This window comes from Chrysemys picta, chromosome 2 (assembly GCF_011386835.1).
Source record: "Chrysemys picta bellii isolate R12L10 chromosome 2, ASM1138683v2, whole genome shotgun sequence".
Taxonomy (NCBI): domain Eukaryota; kingdom Metazoa; phylum Chordata; order Testudines; family Emydidae; genus Chrysemys; species Chrysemys picta.
The window spans coordinates 217,028,455-217,053,481 of NC_088792.1; the positions used below are offsets into that span (position 1 = coordinate 217,028,455).

The following is a 25,027-nucleotide window of genomic DNA, read 5'->3' on the forward strand; positions in this document are numbered from 1 at the left end:
AGGACGGAGGTCTCAGCAAGCTGATCTAATTAACAAGGCAATGTACTTAAGGGAAATGCGCTTATCTCCCTCCATTCCTGCTGCCTTGCAGAGTGAGAGAGTTAACCCTTGAGGGCTCAGCCAATTGCTAGTTCATCATTTAGCAGTAAGGGAAATATCCCACTCTCTGTTTGTTTAAAACCTATACTGTGTGTGTGTGTGTGTGTGTGTGTGTGTGTATATATATATATAATAGTCTTTTGTCTGGTGAAAAAATTTTTCTTGGAACCTAATCCCCTCGTTTACATTAATTCTTATGGGGAAATTGGATTCGCTTAACATCGTTTAGCTTAAAGTCGCATTTTTCAGGAACATAACTACAACGTTAAGTGAGGAGTTACTGTATTAGCAACTACCTCAGGTCAAATCCACCACTGCTTCATTGTTGGGGTTAGCTTTTGAGACACGGAATAAAAGGTCTCCTTCTTTAGAAGTTCTGTAGCCACTGCTGCTTTTCCAAAGTCTCGAACAACTCTATCCACCAGTTGGTGTGGTGGTCTTGTCCCAAATGTAGCACTTGGCTTGACAAAATTCTCTTTTAAGTAACTCATGGAGCCACTTAAGCTAGGATGAGGACGGATCGAGCTTCTCTCTCGACAAACAAGTTGCCCAACATTTTCCATGTACTGCTCATCTAAGTTTCCACTGGAACGTTCCCTGCTGCGTCTCCTGGGCCACATGTAATGTCTGGCCATTAATTTTCATGGCCTCCAGCAGAAAATTCTCCCTGAGCAAAGAATGAGCTCTATCCATTTAGCCTGACCACCATTTTGAAAATATTTTGCAGAAATGGCTGCGTTTCCCAGGGAGATATGGAAGTTGGACCACCTTTTTCCATGACTCCCTTGGGTTCCAAGAAGCCTTTCCAAATCTCTCACAATCCATTACTTTAGGGAGCTATGCTGGGAACTGTGGGATAGGTACCCAGATGGCAGTGTGCCTGCACTATTGACTGGCATGCTGTGTGTGGGCATGGAGCAGGTCTGCAGAGAAGCAAGATGCATTGCACAATTGCTATTTATATTGATGCAATGTCACTAGTTCAGTTAAAAGTGGTATGATACATGTTTTATTTAGGGAAAACAGAGAGAGAATCTAGCTGAGCATATCCTTTGTGTGTTCTGTGCACCGTGGTTGGGGAGTTTGGTTTAAAAGAAAATGGTGATTTGGTTTTTATTTTAATAACAAAACAGTCTGCATGGCTCAGCAGTTCAGACTATGGGGCTGTAAATTGCAGCGCGTACTAGCATGCTGCACTGCACCATGTAGACCCTGCAAGTGCGAACTAACCAGTACCTAGATCACATTAATATAGTCCAGTTTTGTTATTAAAATAAAAACATACGACACAAGCTGCTTCCCGTGTAGCTTGTTTACTTTTTGCTAAGTTGGAAGACAGATCCATTCAGATATACGCTTGAATCTTTGTCTTATGGGTTTATGGCCCTCGATATCTATTGTGTGAGTAAGTATCAGTGTGTTCTGGGGTTCTAGTAAAATAATTGCTATATACCTTTAAGAGTTTTTCCTCCATAGAAGATTTTTCAGTTGATCACTGTTAACCACTTAATACTACACAAACAATATTTTGTTTTGAAACAAACTTTCTTCTTTTTTGAAAATAAAATTATTAGTGAGTTGATGCACATGCCATCCTTGTCCCGATTCTCATGCAAGTCAGAATGGTTATTTAACACAAACATCAGCTCTTTTGTCTTTCCAGTTTCTTTGTGTTGTTGAAAAGCAACAAAAAATAGATTTACTTTTGAACTACAATGATCTATGGAAATTGTAGCTGTGAATGTATGATCAAGCTTCTTATAGAAGAAGTAATGCTGGTTTAACACACACGTGCTGCCCTATGTTTTATTACATTTTACCTCCATGCCATCGCTCATGTACACAATGTTCAGTTAATTTGTATTACAGTAGCATATAGAAGCCTGACCAATAATGGCACCCCATTGTGCTAGTGACTATACAAACACATTCCAGAAGAAAGCTCTGACCCAAAGAGCTTGCAGTCTAAATGGACATGACAAAAGGTGGGAATCCAAACAGATACAGAAGTATCGTGCTCAAGGTTATACAGCAGACAAGTGGCAGAGATGAGACTAGAACCCAAGTCTCCTGAGTTCAAGTCCAGTACTCTATCCACTGGACTACACTGCCTCTCAAAATTGTTTACCATTACTCTTATATACATTATTGATCCTGTTCCACAGGTCTAGTATGGAATAAATAAATTCCTTCCATGTATTTGGATCTTACTCTTGTATTCTGTAGCCGTTTTCATGAGACAGTTTTAACATAATACTATTGTACAAGGTGCTTAGTATTGCACTTATATATTTATAATTCAGCATTTTTAATGTGTGTTAAAAATCTTAAGCATGTAGAAGCCTCATAAGAATGTTGGAAGTATGTTGTAATGCTCACTGCTGTGGGTTTTTTTAGAATCTGTGAAAAAAAGTTTTCAGTGAGATTTTAATTTAATGGAGAAATAGCAGTTGTTATACTTTCTTAATTTGGCTAGCAGAATAGGGGTAAGCGAAGGGACAAAGACTGAATTTATGGTGATGTGAAATGAATTGGTGATACAGTATAAATCTATCTGTTTCCTCTTTTCCAGTTTAGAATCCATGGTCATGGTGTGGACTCATTATTTATTTTGCGTAATAGATTTTCTTCAGCATGTCATAGATCCTGTTTTTCATATGTCAGAACAGAAAAATTCCATAGCCTAACATTTCTGATCCATAATGTGTGAAATTTCAAAGGTTATGTTTCATGATAGAAGTTTCAGAATGTAGACTTGACATTTATAGAACAAAGTAGCAATCCAGGATGATGTTGCCTGATGCAACCGAGTGTTACATATCTCTGTTCTTAATAACTGATTTTTTAACGTTCTGAGAATGTCATGCATTTAATCTCAAATAGAAGTGTTTTTCTATATTCATTCTTTATCTGTGTGCTGCACTGTTTCTTTATGAATTGTAGAGATGTAAAAAAATAAGAAGTCACACAGATTTCAGAGCAGTGTAAGGTACAAACAAACTTGACGTTTTGCTCTTCTGGTATTGGAGGGGAATTTACACCATCTTTAGGGTGCTTGGTTTTTCTTCTCCACAGTTACTGTTTGACTTGATATCATTTTCTTTTATTCCTCCCCTAACGGAGGCATTTTTCAGTTGTTAGCAGGGAGAACAGCCATTTTCCCACCTGGGTCAGAGAGTCTTTGCAACCTTAAAATCAGTTAAATATAATTGGCCCGTATTTTAGGAAATACCACAAAACCTCCAGTGCACTGCTGCTCTCTAGTGGGGGCAAAAAAAAAAAAGCAAGCTTTCCTTCGTGACTACTTAATGGAAATCAGTTGGGAATTAGAATTCTACAGGTAGTACAGTGGGCTGTGTATCAAGAAATTTGTGTTCTCTTCTGGACTCTGCCTTTTACAGCCTTTTATCCTAATTAATCTTAGGATACAAGATTCTTCTCATATCCTACAGTAGTCTTGTATCCTAAAATTGATAAACCTCACACTAGGTCTATGAAGGTAGAGTCTCCACCTTACAAGAGTATGCACACGCTTCTTTAGTTCAAACTTACTCTTTCTGGAATTTGGTTTTACTGGTTACTAAAATAACGATAAAAACATAAACCTCTGACTGAGATTTCTTCCTAAGCTTGTCTCTTCCTACGGTTTTCTTGCAAAAACCTCTCAGTGCTAGACCTCGGCTCCCACTGCCCAAAGGGCCTTAAATCCAGTGTGGAGCCAACAAGCTCCATCTGCCGTGATGAGTCAGCAGGGGTTAGCATCCCCAGCAAACAGGGTGGGCTGACAAAAATCCCGGACATTGCCTTACAATAGATATCAATTATTCAGTTGCTTTTTCCATATCTTTGCTGTGGGAGGTTTGAGGGAGGACAGCCATGGGTTGAGTTAGTAGTTAACATTTTTTCCTCGCTGGAAACCATATTCTTCATTGGTACTTTTATAACTAACTCAAGTAAAATACAATGTGCATGTAGCTTTATAGCTTTCATTATCCTAGGGCACAATTCTGCACGTATCCACATGTACGGAACTTTACTTCACTTCTTCCAGACGCAAGGAAAGGTCCATGCATGGCAATAAGTTTCCAGGATCATTCCCATAGTTAGCTGCTTGATTGTTAAATAGAAGACCATGGGTCTCAAAACAATAAATTATGAAAATGTAAATTAAAATAAATCTGAGTGACGAAGAGAAGCGTACCTTTGTATTCAATGCCTAGATACATTGGTTTACAGGTTCATTAGAAAATGCCTAAGTTAGATCGAAATAGACTAAAACTTCTTGTGGATGGAGAATGCCCCATCTCTTACTTTCCCAATCAAACTGATGCAAATATGCCTCTGTTGCATTTTCTGTATAATATATAGGAAATATTGGTTGCCATCAGGTTCTGATGACAAGGTTGAGGTCCATGGTGGAGGTGAGTGAGAGTGCTCCCAAATAGCTATGCTCAGTTTTGGTAGGGGGCGGACTCTGTTTGGTCATGTGCACCTACTCAACTTCACTTTAGGGGTCTCCCCATAGGAGATTGCAGGTTTATAATCTCCTCTCCCTGCAGTTCAACACATATATGAAGCTGCTAAGAGAGTTAATAAAGAGAGAATGGTTGTGGTTACATATGTATGCTGACTGATATCACACAACTTTGCTTCCTTTTCAATTAATCCTTTATTGGCTTCTTTTTTTTTTTTAAATTCACTCTCTAAATGACATTGTTATTTGGGTAAGTGACATCTGGGTTTAATTTGAGCCAGGCAATACTATGGATTGAGGGAAATGTTTTGAGACAGTTTTTGGCACTGTGTACATGCTAGTATGGCTGGTGAGGTGTGAAATTTGGGATTGGTCTTGACTGTTTTGGTTTCTGCTTTCACTGACCTTTGGGCTAGCCTCATGTGGATCTGAGCAGCTTCTCTCTTTTGTTTGATTTCCAGATGTTTTATTTTGGTTTGTATTGCATGGTGCTTAGATGCCTTTGGATAAGCATCCTATAAATGCATTAATGAAATAGTTTAACTATACTTTTATGTGGCTGAATGTATTTTATAGTGTATTATTATTTAAATGAAACAGAATTGTTTAGGTTTTTGGAATTGTTCTACCTATGTGAAATATTTTGAGTGTACTACAGATGAATTACAGAATTAACTTCATAAATCAGGCACTGATGTTTAGTATGAATAATCCCTTTAGTCCTTATAAACATGTCCTCTATTTGAGTACCATCTAAAAAAACAAAACACAAATCAGAGACGAAAAAAGAGTGCAATATTAAGATTGCAGAAAATTAGAAGATTAGAGAAGATCAGTATTGAGTCCAGTGCATTCTGACTTGTTCCAAACTTTCAATTCTTGTAAATATCTTAACTGGCAAAAGTTCATATTCATATATTTTTAAGACCTTTGACTCTCATGTCTTTTTCTGTATAAAACAATCTGGCAGATATTCACTGTTTCTAAACTTTTTATATTTTTGTATTACATTATTAACCCCTGTAGTTGATCTATTTATGAAACACAAAGCACTCCCATTTGTAGAGATTTATTCTTGTATCGTTTTTCCCTGGATTTGCCAGAACACCATCATGTTCGTGTTCTGAAGGTTAATGCCCAAAGTCAAGCAGACAGAAGCCAAGTGCTGCAAGGTTTCCAAGATTAGGACTGATTCCCTTCACAGAAATAAATGATTCCTGCCATGTTCAGTGATTTTGTGCAGCACTACTCACGGCTGAGTGAGTGCATCAATACTGTAGTCCTTACATGCTGTACATACTGATGACACTCTGTGTTAACTTGATTGACTGAGCAGTATACTGGAGAGGATGCACCTGCAAGAGATGTGCAGACACACACATTTTTATTCTGGTTTCAAAACATTTATTTTACATTTATTTTACTTGGATGTCTTAGTTGCAAATTCCATGGGTTATCATGTTGTGCTGCTAAGGTAGAGCAAACGGTTATATGCTTCTTTGTTGTCAAAACTGTATTGGAAAATGATCTAAGGTGCATCTTCTTTCTCTTTAAAACCAAAAGCCTGATTTTATGCTTTTAAAAGAAAATGACATAAAGGGGACTAGTGTGAAATCTGAAAAATCAGTAACTATGTAAAGTAGTTATCTTAGGAGGTTCAATTTAATGATAGGCAAATGTATCATGTAATCCACTTAAAAGCAGTATTTTTGTTGCATTTTTATGTTTTGTTATTTTTATAGGCTTTAAGACAACAGCAGAAAAGAAGAAATGGAGTCTCAATGATGGTAAACAAGACTGTTCCTCGTGTTGTTTTGACACCATTAAAGGTGTCTGATGAGCAGTCGGATTCACCTTCAGGTAAATAGCTAAAGGACTGTGTGAAATATCAGTTCTAGTCACAAAACCTTCCTCTGAATGAATCTGTAGCATACAAAATGTAGAATTGCTGCAAATAATGATATTTCCACATAGTAGTTTTGTTTAACTTCTTTATTTTCTTACCAAATCTAGTGAGTCAAAGATGGGTTTTTTTTCTTTCTTTTATTATTAAAGAACTGAAAGTACATAATAAACTGACAATTGATAGCAGCAGCAGCTTTAAGGGAATGCAAAGTAACATTTCTGTTTGGCTGTGGAACTCTAATGGAAGACCACATGCTGGCATTCAACGCCATCAAAAAACAGCTCCTCTGTGAGTGTGAATTTGTGTCTGTTCTCCATTGCAATACCAGAGATCTTTGCATTAGCTTTTTTGTTCTGGCAACATTCTTATCATCACGGTGCAACCCTGACCTTTAGTTCTGGTTGTTAGCTGCTTCATTTTAAAAGGATCCTACAGAGATGTACATCCACATTTATAACAGATCGATGATTGTATTTTCCAGGTACATCTCTTTTGTAAAAGTTACTTTGCAAAGAAATGATTTTTTTCTCCTTTGATTGCTTTATTACTCCATAATATGGAGCTTAATTATTTTTAAAGATATTTCTTGAGTATCATAGCAGAGCACTATTTATAGTGGATTAGTGAACATCTTGATTGACTGCAGTGTTCAGCAAATTTTAGTTTTCACAACTTACTTGATTTATTGAACTTTTCCTTCCATTTCCTCCAGTGCTCAGGAATCAAATAGTGGCCAAAAAGGTATATTACCTTTCAGCAAGTATCAGATAAAGTAGATGTTGCTCTTGATTTAAAAACAAAACAAAACTATTTTTGTTTTGAAGGAGGAAGAAAGTGCATCTCTGTAATATTTTGTTGTTATTTTTAAGGATCTGAATCTAAAAATGGTGAAGCAGACAGTTCTGATAAAGAAATGAAACATGGGCAAAAATCTCCAACTGGAAAACAAACAAGTCAGCACTTAAAGAGATTAAAAAAGTCTGGTTTAGGTGAGTAGGACTTCGGATGTCTAAAGTATTTCATTTGTTTCTATAATACTGAACTTTTTATAAACAATGTAATCTCCCTTTAGAGAGTTCCTTTTGTCACTGTAATATGCTGATGCTGTTATCAATGCAAAAGCAGGCTCTTCCCCAGTAGCATGCCTCCTTTGAAGGCTACCTCATCCCTGTGAACTCTGCAGGGTTGCCTTCATATAGGAATCTTTTTCCTAGCATGCCTTTCTGCAACTGGCCTTTTAAATTTGACAGAGCCAAGTAGTTGCAGCCCAAAGAGGCCATTTTGTAACTAGCTACTGCTTGCTGCATTACCTTTTTTACTAGCTGGAAAGTATTCTCATCTCCTGTTATATTTTCTCCTAATCTTCTCTTTCTTATTCCCAGCGAGAATGGCACATTCTTACTACTTGTCAGGAGAAAACCTGTTAACTGAATAACATTTTCATATTCCATTCCATAATGAGACACGATACCCTCATTTTTATGTTGATTTTAGGACCCATGCATTATTTTGAAGCTATATGGCTGTAGTGCTAAATACCAAATATTTTTCATATTGTTCAATTTAGTGGATGATGATCTGTAATTAATGTAAAATCTGATCCTAAGAGGAGATAAAGTAACCTTTCAAAAGCCAGACATTCCTATTCTGTTGTGGAGTGTTCCTGTTCTCTGGAGAACAGTTTTCTGTTCACATACAGAATAGGGTGTTCCATTTCTTCAAATTCTTGGCTCAGCTCTGCTCCTATCCCCAGTTTAGAAGCATCTGTTTGCAAAATAAATCTTTTTTCAAAGACTGGGCTATGTAAAATGGGGTAATAACATACTTGTTTCTTTATCTCCACAAAGGATTGTTCACATTCAGCAGTCAATGTTGAGTCCTTTTGACATGTATTTGGTGAGATCTGTTAGTGAAGCAACCCTCTCAGAAATTAGGAATAAACTTTCTGTAGTAGCTGGCTAACCTTTTAAAGGATTTAAGTTTTCCTTTGGTGGTAAGAACGTTGGTCTCCTTTAGTGTCCTGACTTCGTCTTGTTTTAGTTTTATGAATCCATTTTCTGGAAGGGAAAAAACCCAACAGCAACAACCCACAAGATATTTTATTTCTTTGTTTGCTAAACAACATGTCTTCATATTGATTGCTATAAGTAATTCTTAGGCTATGTCTACACTACCGCGGTAAGTTGACCTATGCTACACAACTCCAGATATGTGAATAACGTAGCTGGAGTTGATGTACCTTAGCTCGAGTTATCGCGGGGTCTACACCGCTGGGGGGTTGATGGGAGAAACTCTCCCGTTGACTTACTTTACTCTTCTCATCGGGAGTAGAGTACAGAGGTCGACTGGAGAGCGATCTGCTGTTGATTTGGCGGGTCTTCACTAGACCTGCTAAATCGACCGCTGGTGGATTGATCTCAGAGTGTCGATCCCGGCTGTAGTGCAGATGTAGCCTTAGACTGCTGCTCATAGGTTTACCAGGTAGTTCACCCAAGTCTTGCTAAATAACAGCCCATCATCGAGTTATGTGACTCAGTTTCATACATTGTCTTTCAGCAGACTATCCATCAATCTTTAAAAAGTGGCTGGTGGGCCATATAGACGAAATATCATTGTTAAATAAAAAAAATCTTTAGGGTGTTGGAACGTCTGTTTTACAATGCTGGGTTTAGAGGGATCTTGCAGTAATTTTTGTCTAGATGTACGGTTAAGAGAGATTTTCTATGTCCATTTCCTCCAGTATTTTGTCCATTCCTGGCATTGGATAGTTATCAAATATAGAGATAGCATTAATTTTTCTGAAATCTATGCAGAACCTAATTCCCCTGTCTTTTGGGGGCACGGTAACCACTGGGGAATGCCATGGGCTTCTGGAGGTTTCAGGAACCTTTAATTTGAGCATGTTTTCTTTTTCTTCCTCTGCCAAAGGTTTCATCCATTCAGATATACGCTTGAATCTTTGTCTTATGGGTTTATGGCCCTCGATATCTATTGTGTGAGTAAGTATCAGTGTGTTCTGGGGTTCTAGTAAAATAATTGCTATATACCTTTAAGAGTAGGTCCAAATCCCAATGCTGTGCCTGGTTCAATTCCAGACATTGCTTAACTATCTGAATTCCCAGAGACTCTCCCTATCTCCCATATTTCTTCTATTGCACTCTCTGATTTACTTGTGGGATGCCCTGCAAGAAAACCCTTCTGACCACTTTGGGATTCATTCCACCCTTTTGAATAAATTCACAGAATATATTTTTGCCCTTGTTTACCAGCTGTGGTAATTGCATAATATACAGGACTTATCAGTCTCATGGTCCTTGCCATTTTGCTACTAAGTCTCACCGCTGTGGAGCGAAAGCAAAACTTTTCCACCTGGTTTATATTTAATTCCCATGCCCCTGTTATCATACCAGGTCTTCTGGTTTATTGGGACTTGTGTTAGATTCTCCTTTGCCAATTCAATAAACTGAGTGAGTTTCTCTCATCTTTGGGGTGTATTCTATAATTGCAGGGCTCTATTTTTGATCTGACCTCAGTTTCCAGTTCTCTGATAGCTAGGGGTCCCCTAGATTGATGATCATAAAATAATTCAAAGGGTTGTTGCCCGAGGTACCTTTCTATAAGCAAAGAAGAGATGTATCATCTCATCTCAATGTTTGGCATCCTCCTGAACACATTTTTAAGCATGTCTTTTTCAAGGTTTCTACCAAGAATATTCTACCGGCACTTTATTCTGGGGATGATATGTTGTGTTGTGAAAGCAATTACTCCTACTAATTCATTAGGTCTCTGCAGTAATACTGAATTGAAGTTGATAGCAGGGTAAAGGCGCCAACACAACATGTGTATACCCCAGATCTGTGAAGATGAAACCTGGTTTTTCTATATCTTCTTGGGCTATTTGCAATTTCAAGACATCACACACTCTGTCCACCTCAGAAACTTTCATTCTAGAGAAGATACTATAGTAGCAACTCTGCAGTATAAAACTCATTTTTAGTTTTAGGAGCACCTTTTCCCTTTCCATGAGGTTTTTCCATCGAAGGGGAAGATATTAGCAGGGGAGAACAATTTTTCTCCAATTTGCACCTAAAACATGAAGACAGATGCATCCTACATTGTTAAAAGAAAGGAATGTAAACCTTCATTTAAATCATATACATCATACTTACTCGTATTACACTTGGGAATTATGTTTTTTCTGCATGTATAGTTAGTGGGTGGAACAGATGGTGAAGACAATTTAATGTGATGCACTCATTAAAATGAGCACTTCTTCCACATGATTGTCCTTCATAATGGGGGATTCAATGGTTTTAATGGAGTTTTTTGCTGTATTGAAATGCAGGATGTTCGAAGCATATGTTGTATAAGGTTACACTGTGCTGAAGACAAACTAACCCTTATCTCATTCAGTCAGTATTGCTTGTTGAAAAGTAACAAGAAATTGCAGGAAATTTATGGGAGGCTGTGAGTTTCTCTATTCATTCAAAGGGGAAAACTATTGAACTTGCAAATTGGCTGCAAACTTTTCCCTTTCCATGAGGTTTTGGACACTATCATAACTTTTCAGCAGAGACCAAACAGTAAGGCTCTTAAGAAACTCAAAAAAAATTAAATTGTAGTACTTGTATTCATTCATATTACATTTCATACTGAGTGACATTCAACAAGTCTCTTAGGGTCTCTTTGCCCAAGTTTCCAGATCTGTAAAATAGGGATATCTACCCTCCCTTACAAAACATTGGAGATCCTCAGATGAGAGGCCCCGTATAAGTGCTGAGTATTCTCATTATTAACAACAATGACAAAAAAATTCCCTTGGAACTCGGGCATGACTCACCTTGTTGCTTGGGTGTGATCTTGCTGAAACATCCCTTTGCAGGACCTTTGAAATATTAAAAGTCCAAGCAAACAAGAATCTCAGGTGGTTGGCCTCAGCAGTTTCTGTCTTGCACACTTCTACTGAACCTTCTGGGTACAAATCTATTCTTTTTTTATTCTCTGAAACTTGCATGTTCTTTTGGACTTGCTGGGACTGGTCAGCTAATTAATTTAATGAGTCTTCTTATCCCATTTGATAGATTCTTAGTGGGTTAGTCTGCAGTTGCAGTATGCTATTTACATCTTTTAGATTTTATGAAAATTCAGAAAAATATTAATTTATTTGCACAAAATTAATACATCACTAATAAATTAGACAGTCTCTCCTCTGTGATCACGTCTCAAGTTGTGATAATGCACTGAGGGTTTTTTAAGAGCGAATAAAAATACAGAAGAGTGGTAATACATAGAAAAAGCAAATGAATAGGATAGGTGGACAACAATGTACTGCAGGTGCAGGAACACACATAAAAACTTCACTCTGTGTAATAAAGTTTCACCCACTTGGGCCTCTTCAGGCAGCCACATATGTTCTAACAAACATTCAGTCTTGTGTGAGCTAATTTTGGTTAGCAGTAGATGCTTAAAAATATGTTGGTGAAATGACAGAAAAATTTACTTGTTCAGCTAAATCAAGATATCCTGACTTCTAGTTCAAGAAAGAGAATATTGGTCATGGTGTAGACTGGAACATGGATGCTGTGAAAGGTGAGGAAGTGAACATTGGGATGTATAAAAGGAAGTTCATAGAATCCAGAAGAAACCTGTATTCCCCTTCACAAAGCTCTGTCTTATTGGAATGCACTATACTATATAAAATATAAATAACTTTTGAGAAAAATTATTATTCCTGTTCCCTCTGTTATCTGTGGTAAAGGCAAATGTGTTGTTTGTTTACTCCAGGACATTTGAAATGGACCAAAGCTGAGGATATTGACATAGAAACACCAGGATCTATTCTAGTGAACACTAACCTGAGGGCTTTAATAAACAAACACACCTTTGCTTCCTTACCTCAGCATTTTCAACAATACCTCCTGCTTTTGCTTCCAGAAGTAGACAGGCAGGTAAGTAGAAACATAAAACATTTGCTTCCTTACTAATAAAACTTTTTGTGTTGTGGAATATTTACAAAGTCTGACTTGATTCCACTCAAAATCATTATAGAATGAAACTTGTAAAATAATTGTTTTTCTTAGCTATTCTACATCAGCGAGTTTTAATTAACATTCACTTGTGTCCAGATCATGTCCTGCCTCCCAGCTGCTTCCATTTCTATGACCTCCCTGAAACCCAAGCCACTCAATTACAACCTGTCCAAAATGCAGCCGGTCAGATTACCTTCTTAACCAGTTGAATCCCTTTACTGGCTCCCCTTTGCTTTCTATAGCAAGCTTAAACTTCTTGTCTTTCAAGGACCCACACAGTCTCACCCCACATGTCATTTTTTTCTGTGTTACCCTCAGCCTCTGCACTCTGCCAACAACATCAGCCTCAATGCTTAATTTGTTACCTTCTCTCACTCCTACCTCCATGCCTTCTTCCACACTTCAGCCTATTTTGGAACAAATTCTCAGTTCCAGTGCACGAGGCCTCCAGCCTCGCATCTCATTCATATCCCTATTAGAAGACTCACTTCTTGCTTGAGCCCCACCAGTGCTCTCTTCATCTAGTCATACACCCGCTCCACTGGAGATAATGGGAATGGGCATGGGAAGAGAAGATAAAATTTTCAAGTTATTAGTTCGCGTTTCCCAACGTGTGTTGTCCTCTCTGTATCTGTCCTTTAGATTGTAAGCTCCTGGGGGCAGGGGAACCTCTCTGTATCTTCTCCAGCATATTGTTAGCAGTTAGAACAATAGTAATTTAGGCCAGGTACTTAAACACTTGCCTAATTTAAGCAAATGTATAGTCTCATTGACTTGAATGGGACTACGCATGTACTTACATTTAGTTACATGCTTTGTACTTTGCTGAATCAGGGCCTTATGTTGTATGCAAATAGTCAGTGAGTTACATTTCCTCTCTGTTCTCAGTCCACAAAGGATTTGAGTCTGTTACAGCCCGAGCTACAGAACCCGGCTCTTAGGTCAAACTGTTGTGACTCATGGCTTTCGCTCTTGAGGTTCTTGGCTCATTCTTCAGTTTTTGTGAAGATGGCAGATGCCACAAAAACACAACAGAAAGATAGAGAGAACAATATAAGCAATTGATTGACTTAACATCTAACAAATTATATACTATATTTTAAGGACTCTTCAAACTATATGCTTTGTCAACAGGGAGTATTTGAAGTTGAACATTAAAAGCCAGATCTGCATCAGAAGCTATGTAGAATTATTTATTCTCATTCTCCTCAGATGCACTTAAAATTGCTATCAACAAAATTAAAAAGGACAGTTTTTCATCAGGCAGAAAAACAGATTTAAATTTGCGATGCAGTTAAAATTTTATTGATAGTTTTCAGTTATCTAACAGCTTTCAGTTAGTGATTCAGAAGAGATAAATCATCTGTTAGATATGATCCTATTTCCTACCCAATCCAGTCAGAGCTAAACATTCACACTTCAATTTGTAAAACTACTGGCATTATTTACAAGCCTCCTAACGTAAAGATTATAAAAAGATAGGGACCACAGTACTGAGTTACTGCCTTACCTTCATTTAAGATAATGTATTCAATAAAAACTGCACTCATGCTCAGTACCATGGAAAATTGATTTTTTTTTTTTTGAGTTTTGCATGGCTTTTGGCGTGAAAAACAAGAATGTTTGTTGAACTAGGCCCTAAATTACTAAGTATTTTTTCAAAAACATTTCCTTCTCATTCTTGTTTCAATAAACTTTGATATAATACATATGAGTGCAACAGGCACAGTACCACAAAACTAAACTCAACTCCATGGCCAAGAAAAGTAGTTACTAAAAGAATACACCATCAGCCTCATACTCTTATAGCAATAGTTTTTCTTTGTCTCATGTTTTCCTTATGCCTCTTTCTGTCTTTCATGTGTTTGAACAGAAACCCAGGCTCTTCTTTTTATGTGCGTTTGGAAAGCAGGAATGGTGCATATGTTTGGGAATAGTGGGCAGATTTGGTGGCTGGAAGAATGATCATTTCAGGGTTTCTTGTCTCTTGGAGGATGGAAGTTCCGGAGGCCTGTCCCTGACCTTTACTTTACAGAGGTTGTAATACCAAATGTGGGTGTTTCCTGATGTGACATCTGAAAAGGTGCCCCATAAGGCATCTTCCTGGCTGCAACAGGAGTGGGCTGATCAAAGTAATGACACTCCCTCACATCTGTCTGTTTGGGGTGAGTGCTGGGCATTGATACACCTCCCGGGGGCAGGAAGGAGTGAGACGCAAGGCCTATCAGGTTTCTGATTTCCTAATCTCTCCCACTGAGGCAGGCTGGACTTCTCTTGGCAGGCTCTTTTCCACTCCCTGTACCAGCATGGCTTTTTTGAGCTGAGCTCTCTCTGTGTTTTCATAGGCCACGCTCTTGTCTCGGTCTCCTCCAACCCCAGAATCAGGAAGGGTATGTGTGTACTTCAAGCTGAATGTGTATGAGTATAACCGTTACACTTCTATTTTTAGTGTGCTATCTCAGTCACAGCTAGTGTGGGTGCATCTCCTCAAATCATGGTTTACCCCTCTAGCTCGAAGTGTGGACATACTCAGTGAATACCAGAGAAGATATTCCTTTATCCCACCCTCCGCCCGGGAGCGAGAAGGGTAGGGATTTTGAGGGGCCTAGACAGACATAGTCTGAGGGTGTTCATGTGTCATTGTTTCAGAAGGCCACCTGCTACCAGGAGCAGAAAAGCTAGAGTGACCCTACCTTTCTCTGCAGGGGAAGTGGGAAATTGGAGCCCTGGTAGCCACTTGAGCAGTAGCTCTTGCTGCCCTCATATACACCTGATTTCACCAGTCTCTCCTGGAAGCTTTGTTATTTGGGGGTAGGAAAGCTTTAAGTGCCCAGTGACCACTTCAGCCAAGCAAATGCCTGCCCATCTCTGGAAACACCTGTACACTTACTTGCTAATGCTGGAGAAATCCAAACTCCACAGATATTTTTTCCACAACTTTTTGTGTGATAATTTCTATATGCAATTACATTTTTCCCGGCCTTATACTATTGTGCAATCAATAGTTGGCTGGTGTCGTCCTCCCTAGATATGGCTGCATTTCATCAGTGCTATATGGATATACTATATGAAGTGCTGTGATGAAAGATGCTATGTAAATGTAATATATCAATACTATTTGTCTTCATGTATGGTGATCAATGAAATATAGTATTGAGTAAGTGCAGGCTCAATTACACTTTATTACTGCTCCAGATAGAACAACTATATGATGAACGGTCAATTGTCATTTCTGTCATAAACACCATTTTTCTAAGTTATATAACTCCACCTTCTTAAATGGCATTGGGCTGAAACTTGTCATACATTTGTTTATACAAATCCAAACATTTTTAGCAACCATTACTTAAGTGAGTTGCCTTTTTTAGTTAAGCAAAAAATACCCCCAAATTAACTCAAGATTTAATTGTGTTTATACCAACCTCTTGTTCAAAAAAGGCTTAGGACCAAATCCTGCACTTTAGAATAGATGTTCTCAATATGGGGATGAGCTGGTGTTGAGGAGTCACAACCACCCCACCCTTCCCTTGCTAAATGGGAGCAGAGGCTTAGGGGTGGGGTCCCTGCATGGAAAAGGTTGGACACCACGATGCTATTGTTGTGTGTACTCTTTCCTATTCTCACTGGAATTTTGCCTGAGTAAAGACTGTATGATTGTTCCCTACATTTTAAAATCATCTTCATCTTAACATCCAGAATGTTTCTTAGAACAATATCTATGTGTGAATGCCATCTGCTATTCACAACTTATATGTTTGAACAGTTCCAAGTTGCATGTTGATTAGGTTCTATTTCAGCAGTAAAGATGCTCATGCAGCATTCTTTGTGTTCAAAATATCATGAAAAGAATTTGGAACTAGAGCTGGGTGGAAAAAAGTATTTCCATAGCCCAGAGGATTGTTATTTTGAAATTAGTTTTTTCTATGTTTTGGGAGGGGGTGGGAAACGAATATTTTGAGATTCTCTGTGAAAGGGAATTGAGCCCTGGCTCTGGGGCAATCTGCCTGGTGGGCTTCCCCAGAGCCTTGGTCCCAGAAAACATTTGTGTCCCTGACATATTGGCAGCCTCCTTGGCAAACTGCTCGGGAGTAGGGAACCTGGTATCTCTGGGGCCCCATAGTCTGCATTGTGGGGCTCCCAGGGCTTCTGTGCTGTTGATAAATTTTATAGTCAATTGCTTAACCATATTTTGGTTTGTTATGAAATATACTCAAGGGATCTAGTAATCAATGTTAGTCAGGTTATTAATATGGTGCAGGAAAAAGGTATATGCTACCAGACTTCAAGGAGCTGTCCCTTGTAGCAATGTTGCATGCACCTCAGGCATAAGGTGTGCTCCCCCCAGTTACGCATTTGATGGTATTATTTATATGATTTTACAAATTACACATCTCTTTACACTAAAATGCAACCCATGAGTTCCTTCCTTATCTTTGTTTTGGATACTAGCATTCCATGTACTGGTCAGTGAAGGTAGATCAAATGTATCTTGATTTTTGACAAGTTTCTTATCTGCTTATGCCAAATGCTTACTTTAGCAGATGTAAGGAATTATGGGATACTTAGCGTAAGTGAACAAGATTATTGTATGAGCTAGTTAAAGATATATCAGTTACAATCTTTGTGCTTACTGTTGTTGGTGCTTAATGTATACCTGTGTGTGTCTCTATAATATATATTGTGACAGACCCAGACCAGTGGAGTACAGGAGTCTGGTAGAGGGAAAATATACTGGTCACTGGATGAGTAGTTTTCTGTTCCCTGAGTGACCAGAGCAGGGGCTGCACTAGAGTAATCAGGAACCTGCTAGAACCAGTTAAGGCAGGCAGGCTAATTAGGACACCTGGAGTCAATTAAGAAGAAGCTGCTAGAATCAATTAAGGCAGGCTAATCAGGGCACCTGGGTTTTAAAAGGAGCTCACTTCAGTTTGTGGTGCGAGTGTGAGGAGCTGGGAGCAAGGAGCTGAAAGTGAGAGGGTGTGCTGCTGGAGGACTGAGGAGCACAAGCGTTATCTGACACCAGGAGGAAGATCCTGTGGTGAGAATAAGGAAGGTGTTTGGAGGAGGCCCATGGGGAAGTAGCCCAGGGAGTTGTAGCTGTCATGCAGCTGTTACAGGAGACACTATAAACAGCTGCAGTCCACAGGGCCCTGGGCTGGAACCTGGAGTAGAGGGTGGGCCTGGGTTCCCCCCAAACCTCCCAATTGACCTGGACTGTGGGTTCTTCCAGAGGCGAAGGTCTCTGGGCTGTTTCCCAACCCACATGGTGAATCTCTGAGGCAAGAAAATCCGCCAATAAGCGCAGGACCCACAAGATAGCGGAGGAACTTTGTCACAATATATATGAGAGAGAATAATACATATTATTATGATACATATTTATTTGCTTGCCAGCATATATTAGTCAACAGATCTTATCAGCTCCAGAAAATTTAAGACAAAAATTAGCAATAGTAAATGGCCTAGCAGAAAGTAAGTCTCCCCTAGCCACTAAAATAGAAATCTCTTGGTTTGAATTTAGGTCACCTCTACCATTCACGGCAAGAGCTAGGTAGTCAGTAGGGCAAAAAATTCTACATTTAAATACTATTAGGAAAATACATAAATAATATAATTATTCACAAGAGCATGTGAATATTTAAGATGCATAAAAACAAATCCTTGATACTAGATACTACATAATGTCTCCTCTTAAACAAAAATTATTATGAGTCAAGACCTTCCTCAAGCACTTTTGTTTGTAGATCAGTGACACCAGAACTGAAGCCTGTCTTGGGAGTCAGTGCCAGTAATAGTGATCTAAGACACTGTAACATCCTGTCATGTTCAGGTCAACTTTACCTACAGAATATTTTGTTTCTGTTTCACATCATTGACCCACTTGATTGGGTTAATGCTAAAACTCCTTTTGAATGCTAAATCTCCTTTTGTATGCTTTATTGAAAAAATGTGCAGATCATTTTTGAAATGAAATAAGTTTGACTTCATATATTCCTTCCAAATAGGCAAAGTGATTTAGGGACCAGTCACCTACAAAACTTCATTTTGAAAAACTCTTTGCTTTCGCTTAGCTCAAGACAAATGAATATCTATAAAAGTAACTTCCTTTTTTTTTAAGCATGTTTTTTCTGTTGAAATTACCCGTGCTTAGGTTGAGATACTCAAGTATTTCAGCAGTGTTGAGAGAAGGTGATGTATAGTACATATCAGCTACAATATTTGAGCAGAATAAGATGAGACAAAGATGGTTTGGCAGCTCTCACTCTGTCAGCTTGTTTTTGTCATTTTTATTAATACTTTAATACTGTTTTAACATACAGCCCTGCTATATTAGGAGAGAGCAAGTTCAGCTTTTTCACACTGCGTTTTTTAGTAGTACAACCCATCATTTTGATGGCTTTCTCTGCAGCATCTGTACTTCAGGCAAAGGCTTTGACATTTTCTGCAGTGCCTCACAAACCTTTCTGTGTTATGACATCTTTCTATTCAGAATTCATCCTTTGTGTTGTATTGTTTTCACATGATTCATTTTACATTTTTCTCTGTGGAATTATTGTGTAACAGATATCTTACCCCAGACACCTTCCCAATTTATATTTGTTTTTAGCTGGTTGTACTAATGCTCTCTTTTTTTTTATTGTTCTTTTTCCATTTTTTATCATTGGGTAGGTACTGAGCTTTCTGTTGTTCATTATAATTGCTCATGTAAATGTTTACCCATTCAAGAACTACACTGAAATAATTTTGAAGTTGTGATGGAAACACACAAGCTAGGAGGAAAAATTCATAGTACAGGGCGAAGTGTGCCATATGTCTTGTGTACTTACTTAGGCACAACTGGGCACATTAAAAAAGCCATTAAAATGGCACCCCATTGTGTCCAGTAATTGAAGGTTATATGGTATATTTCTTTCCTTAACTGATTTTTACCTTTGATTTTATTGGTTAGTGTTAAAAGCTTAGCATTTTTCAAGTTTCTTTATGGTACAATTTAGTTTCATAGTGCATGATTCATGTACAATTTTTCAATTCATAGCAGTTACAAAAGTGGAAAAATTCAGTTTCTTCATTAATTTTATGGTACATTTTCAAAAACACGGTATGTTGAAAGTCAGTTGACAGGTTAATGGGACTTAGGCTCTTAAATGCCTCTGCCACTTTTGAAAATGTGAATTAGGTTCCTAAGTCAAGTGGGCACTTTTGAAATGTTTACCTTACCCTACAGAACAATGTAGTGGCTGCCTTAAAATTTAATTTGCTGATCCAGTGGTCCTAATCTCAGTACGTACTTATCTCTCAATGGCTATTGAAGTCAATCTCTTGATAGTGATTTCACACCTGATTGCTTTTCAGTGTTCACTATATTTTGACAAATTTCATATTTCCAACTTGCTCAGATCACTGTTAAGTGACATGTTGGAAAATATACTCATGCCCAGTCTAAACTAGTCTTCCCACTATTGCTCCCAGTAGTGAAGTTGTGCTAGTGGCAGTGCAACTATGAGAGATTTCTCAAAACCATGCTAGTGTTTTTTTGTTTTGTTTTTGTTTTTTAATGTAAGTGAATGGAAAGACTATAGGAGTTGGCTCAAGCTCTTAACTGGGATGATTGTCAAGTTCAGTGCATTTCAGCTAAGATAAACAATGTGTTAATGGCCCTCTTGCTGCTTTTTAAAAATTATTTATGTATGTATTTATTTCATTTCGGTAGAGGCCCCCGTCAGGATCAGGGCACTGTCATGCTAGGTGCTGTGCAAACACCATGATGTGAAAGTTTTGTTTAAATACCATGTTTTTTGAGTCTCTGCAAACCTATTCACAGTCGTTAAAAAGTGTGAATCGGTGTTTGCTAGCACACACAGGCTTACTGCTGTGGAAGCAGTTCACTCTGTGCTGGGTTATTAAAGCCCTTGTTGCAAGCTGTCCTCACGCTTCTTTATAACATGTCTCACATCCACACAGGTAAGTGCTTGCTGCAATGCACAGGTCTTGAGAGAACTATTGAAATTGCTCCTGGTTGGATCAAGGCTCAGCTTGGTTATAGCCTGCATTGGGGCACTGCAATGTTACAGTGTTAGCTGTAGACCTGTAAGTTCGTTACTGAAGATGTGCTATTGCAATTGGTCTTGCCAAAGTTGCACTTCCTCCTACAGCCTGTCAGTACAAGCGACCACTCTGGATAGTGTGCCATGTGTCCTGTACTTCTGATTTCTTATTTTGTTTTGAGCTAGTGCAGCTTCTGTCATTTTATGTATATGAGTTTTCTGTTTTATATGGGGCAGAGCAGGCAGTCTCGAGTGTCTTCTTCAAGTGCTTGCTCATATCCAGTCCATTGTAGGTGTGTGTGCTTGCCACATGCATCGGTGCTGGAAGTTTTTACCCTCAGTGGTATCCATAGGGGACTGGCTTTGGAGCCCCCAGAGTGGTGCGCATATGCGCCATATAAGGGGCGCTGCTGGCCCCTTCCCTCCCTTAGTTCCTTCTTCCTGCTAGTGTTGGGGTTGCTCCTCTTGCTCTAGTAAGTGATTCTCATTCAGTGTTTCTTTGAACTTTTTCTCTTGTAAATAGTTGTACTTTAGTGATAGTTCCTAATAAAAAGAACGAGGAGTAATTGTGGCACCTTAGAGACTAACAAATTTTAAAAAGCAACTGAGAGTCCTGTGGCACTTTTAAGACTAACAGATGTATTGGAGCATAAGCTTTCGTGGGTGAATGCCCATGCATCCGACGAAGTGGGCATTCACCCACGAAAGCTTATGCTCCAATACATCTGTTAGTCTTAAAAGTGCCACAGGACTCTCTGTTGCTTTTTACAGATCCAGACTAACACGGCTACCCCTCTGACACTTAACAAATTTTAGTATACTCTAGTTTTGATAGTCCCCCGAGGGGTTTAGCCCAGTGACGCTCCCCGGGCTTCAAGCCGTGCAAGGGCTGTAAGAAGCCTTTGCCAATCAGTGATCCGCATCTTAGCTGTTTGACGTGTCTGGGTGAGTCCCACATTGGTGAGAAGTGTCGCATTGGAAGGGATTCAAGCCCCGGATCAAGAAGGAAAGAGACATTTAGTCTCCGCGTGCTCCTCATAGAGTCAGTTCTTCACTGGCCTCAGAGCTGACACATTCGGACTCGGTACCAAGTACTTTGGCATCGACAGGAAGCGCCTCCCCTGGCACCGGATATCTCCCAGCGCCAGTCCATGTTACCAATACCAGCCAAAAGAGACAGAAATCACGTGGGAAAGGGGCGCTCCCTGGGGACCTGCAATGGCAAGGTTAAGGGAGAAGTTAAGACTAGACCGCTGTCACTGGAGCGCAGCCAGACGGCAGCCTTGCCTGTTGGTTTTAGTCCGCCCCACATCTGCCTCCTATTCCAGGGAGTGGTAGAGGCACGTGATACCTCATGGTGCCGTCCACCCTGGAAGCCTTTCAAGTGGCAAAGGACATCTTCTCCCTCACAGTGCCGCCTACTCCTTAGGAAGAGAGGCTCAAGGACCCCTTCCCCCCCAACCATTTCTAGGGGAAAGCCTTCAATGGCACCCCTTCAAAAGTCACCCCCTCGGCACCATACTCTGGCTCCATCTCACTCACCAGGGCCGTGCCAACAACCTCCAGAGCCGTGCCTTGGATCACAGACCCATGGCAACTCAGCGAGTTCCCAGCACAGAACGCTGGACTCCAGGCACCAATCCCCCGGATCCCGACATCAGTCCCTGGATCCACGGTACTGGGACACCAAGGCATGTCACCGGTCACCAAAACCCCGACAGCGGTCACCTGACAGACGCCTCTCTCCAGTTTCCAGGCGCCACCCGTCAGAGCCTCTTCGGCACTCTCCGGAATCCTGGCACCACTCTTCAGAACCCCGTCACCAGTCACGGGAACCCCGACTCCGGTCACTGGAGTGTCACAGATGATTCCCGTGGTCACAGTCACTGGAGCCTGCACACGGTCCTCAAAATAGGTGGCATTGCTCCCCGGATTATTATTGTGCCTATGGGCAGCACTACCAGTCGCTGGATACACGGCATGGCTCAGCGAGCACCTGGTACCGCTCCCGAAATGGCAGGCACGAGACCGCCAGATATAGTGGGAAAGCTCTGAGAGTAAGCAGTTGATGGCTCTGAGAGTAATCTCTGAGAGTAAGCAGTTGATGGCCCCCAGAGAGCTACCACCACCTTCACAATCAGCAGGTTTTCCTCAGGGCCAATTACATGACCTAGGGTCAGTGGTAGGGCCTTGGCAAATGTATAACCCCCGGGCATGTCCCCAAGCTGGGGAACCTTAGGCCCAGCGCTTAGTCTCAGGGGCATCAGAAAGATCTTCAGCCTCGGTGTCTCACCCGCCACCAACTTGGATGTCAGGTCAGTCCAGGGGACCCAGGAGCCACTTCCTCCAGCGCATGGAGTTCCCGAGGCAGGGGACGGGGAACCCGCCCCTCATCTTGGGCTGGCCTCCTCCTCCTTATCACCTGATGAGACAATAGCAGGCCCTTCAAAGACAGTGCCTCAAGATGATGTAAAAGCCCACCAGGAGCTGCTTAAACAGGTGGCAGTGAACCTCGGATTGAAGGCGGAGGAGATGTCTGAACTAGCGGACTCGCTATTCGATGTGCTGGCCGCAGCAGCCCCAACAAGGGTGGCCATACCCTTCCATTATGGGGTGGTCAAAATTGTAAAAGCCCTGTGGCAGACCCAGTCATCCTTGCCCCCTGTTTCTAAGAGCGCAGAGCACAAGTATTACATCCCTGCAAAAGGGTTTGAGTACTTATATATACACACCCAGTCCCCAGGTCATTAATAGTCACGGAGGCCAATGGGAGTGACAGGTAGGGGCAACCCAGCTCGATCCCCAAGAATAACGACATGAAGTGACTTGATCTGTATGGCAGGAAAATTTATTCTTCAGCCAGCCTGCAGCTTTGCATAGCAAATCATCTGGCCCTGTTCGGCAGGTATCACTTTAATGTGTGGCAATGCACGGCCAAATTTGCTGACTCGCTCCCACAGGACACTAAGGAGTTCAATGCCATACTACAGTCCATCTAGGATCTCCCATTCAATGGCTCGGTCCTGTTTGCTGAACAGACAGCAGATTACATGGCCTGAAAGAATCAAGGACCACTCTTTGCTCGTTGGGTCTGTACACCCTGGCTCACGCTAGGAAGAGATTTAAACCTCACGAGCCAGGCTAGAGTGGAACTGTATCACAGGAAGAGCAGAGGATATAGGCAACACCAAGGCCAACTGCCAGCAGCGGGGCTCATTCGGGATTGAGCCACGGCCCTCCTAAGAACAGGCATTCATTTTGAGGGGACGCTCAAAGGTGACCTCACAGCCTGCAACCAGGTTTTCTCTCACCCTTTATTTTCCCACTGTTTGTTGCCTTACCTCTCCACTTGGACCACCATAACTACAGACCGCTGTATCCTCAATTCGGTGGCAATGGGATATATCCTCCAATTTCTTTCTATCCCCCCTTCCAACCCTCCTTCTCCATCCCTCTTCGGGGACCCTTCTCACGAGCAACTGCTCACGTAGGAGGTGCAAGCCCTCCTGTGGCTGGGGACTTTAGAAGAAGTTCCCGCAGGACGAGGGACAAGATTTTACTCCTGGTACTTTCTAATGCCAAAGGGGGCCTACGCCCCATCCTAGACCTGCGAGACCTCAACAAATACCTCAGAAAGTTGAAGGTTCTGCATGGTCTCCCTGGCCTCCATCATTCCCTCCCTGGAGACTGATACGCCACCCTCGATCTGAAAGATGCTTACTTTCACGTTTTGATATTTCCTGGCCACAGGAGATTTATACGGTTTGTGGTCTTTCAGGCACACTACCAGTTCGCTGTGCTCCCATTCAGCCTAGCAACAGCACCAAGAGTGTTTACAAAGTGCATGGCGGTAGTCGCAGCCTACCTCAGACATCAGGGTATCCAGATTTTCCCTATCTCGACGACTGGCTCATTAAGGGCCGCTCCAAAGAGCAGCTGCAGTGCAGTGTCGAGGTATTGTGAACCACTTATCAAGTTTGGGTCTATTGATAAACGAACAAAAATCTACATTGGTCCCAGTTCAGAGGAGCTGTCCTTGACTCAAATCAGGCCAGAGCATTTTTACCACAAACCAGGTTCAGGGCAATGTCGGATCTGATCACCCAAGTCACCGCACACCCGCTTACTGCGTGCACCTATGTCATCCGACATGCAAGGCTGCGGCTAAGACCCCTTCAAATGTGGCTGTTGTCAGTCTATTCCCCAGCCAGATCCCTTTGGACAAGCTCCTCATGATCCCACCCTGGGTACTCACCTCCCTCCAATGGTGGTCCGACCCGGTGATGGAAGGTATTCCGTTTGTAACTCCATGGCCCACAGTATCCCTGATGGCCTCGGTTGGGGAGCATACCTTGGTGCTCTCAAGTCTCGGGCTGTGGTTCTGAGAGGAGTTGTCGTTCCACATAAATGTCAGAGAGCTCAGGGCCATCCTGTGAGGTGTTCCTTTCTCATCTGTCTGGTTGCGTGGTACAGG

The 25,027-nt window shown here is 40.8% G+C and overlaps 1 protein-coding gene across 6 annotated transcripts in view; it reads left to right on the forward strand.

Annotated features, from left to right (window-relative positions):
• Positions 1-25,027, forward strand: part of ASXL3 (ASXL transcriptional regulator 3) — a 151,616-nt gene that overhangs the window by 74,999 nt on the left and 51,590 nt on the right. For 3 of the 6 annotated variants that reach the window (XM_065585458.1, XM_042857081.2, XM_065585456.1), the window contains 3 exons: positions 6,316-6,433; positions 7,349-7,468; positions 12,264-12,427. In XM_065585458.1, coding sequence (XP_065441530.1) covers positions 6,316-6,433; positions 7,349-7,468; positions 12,264-12,427 — 402 coding nt within the window. The other 3 variants (XM_042857082.2, XM_005279966.4, XM_065585457.1) reach the window with 3 other exon arrangements.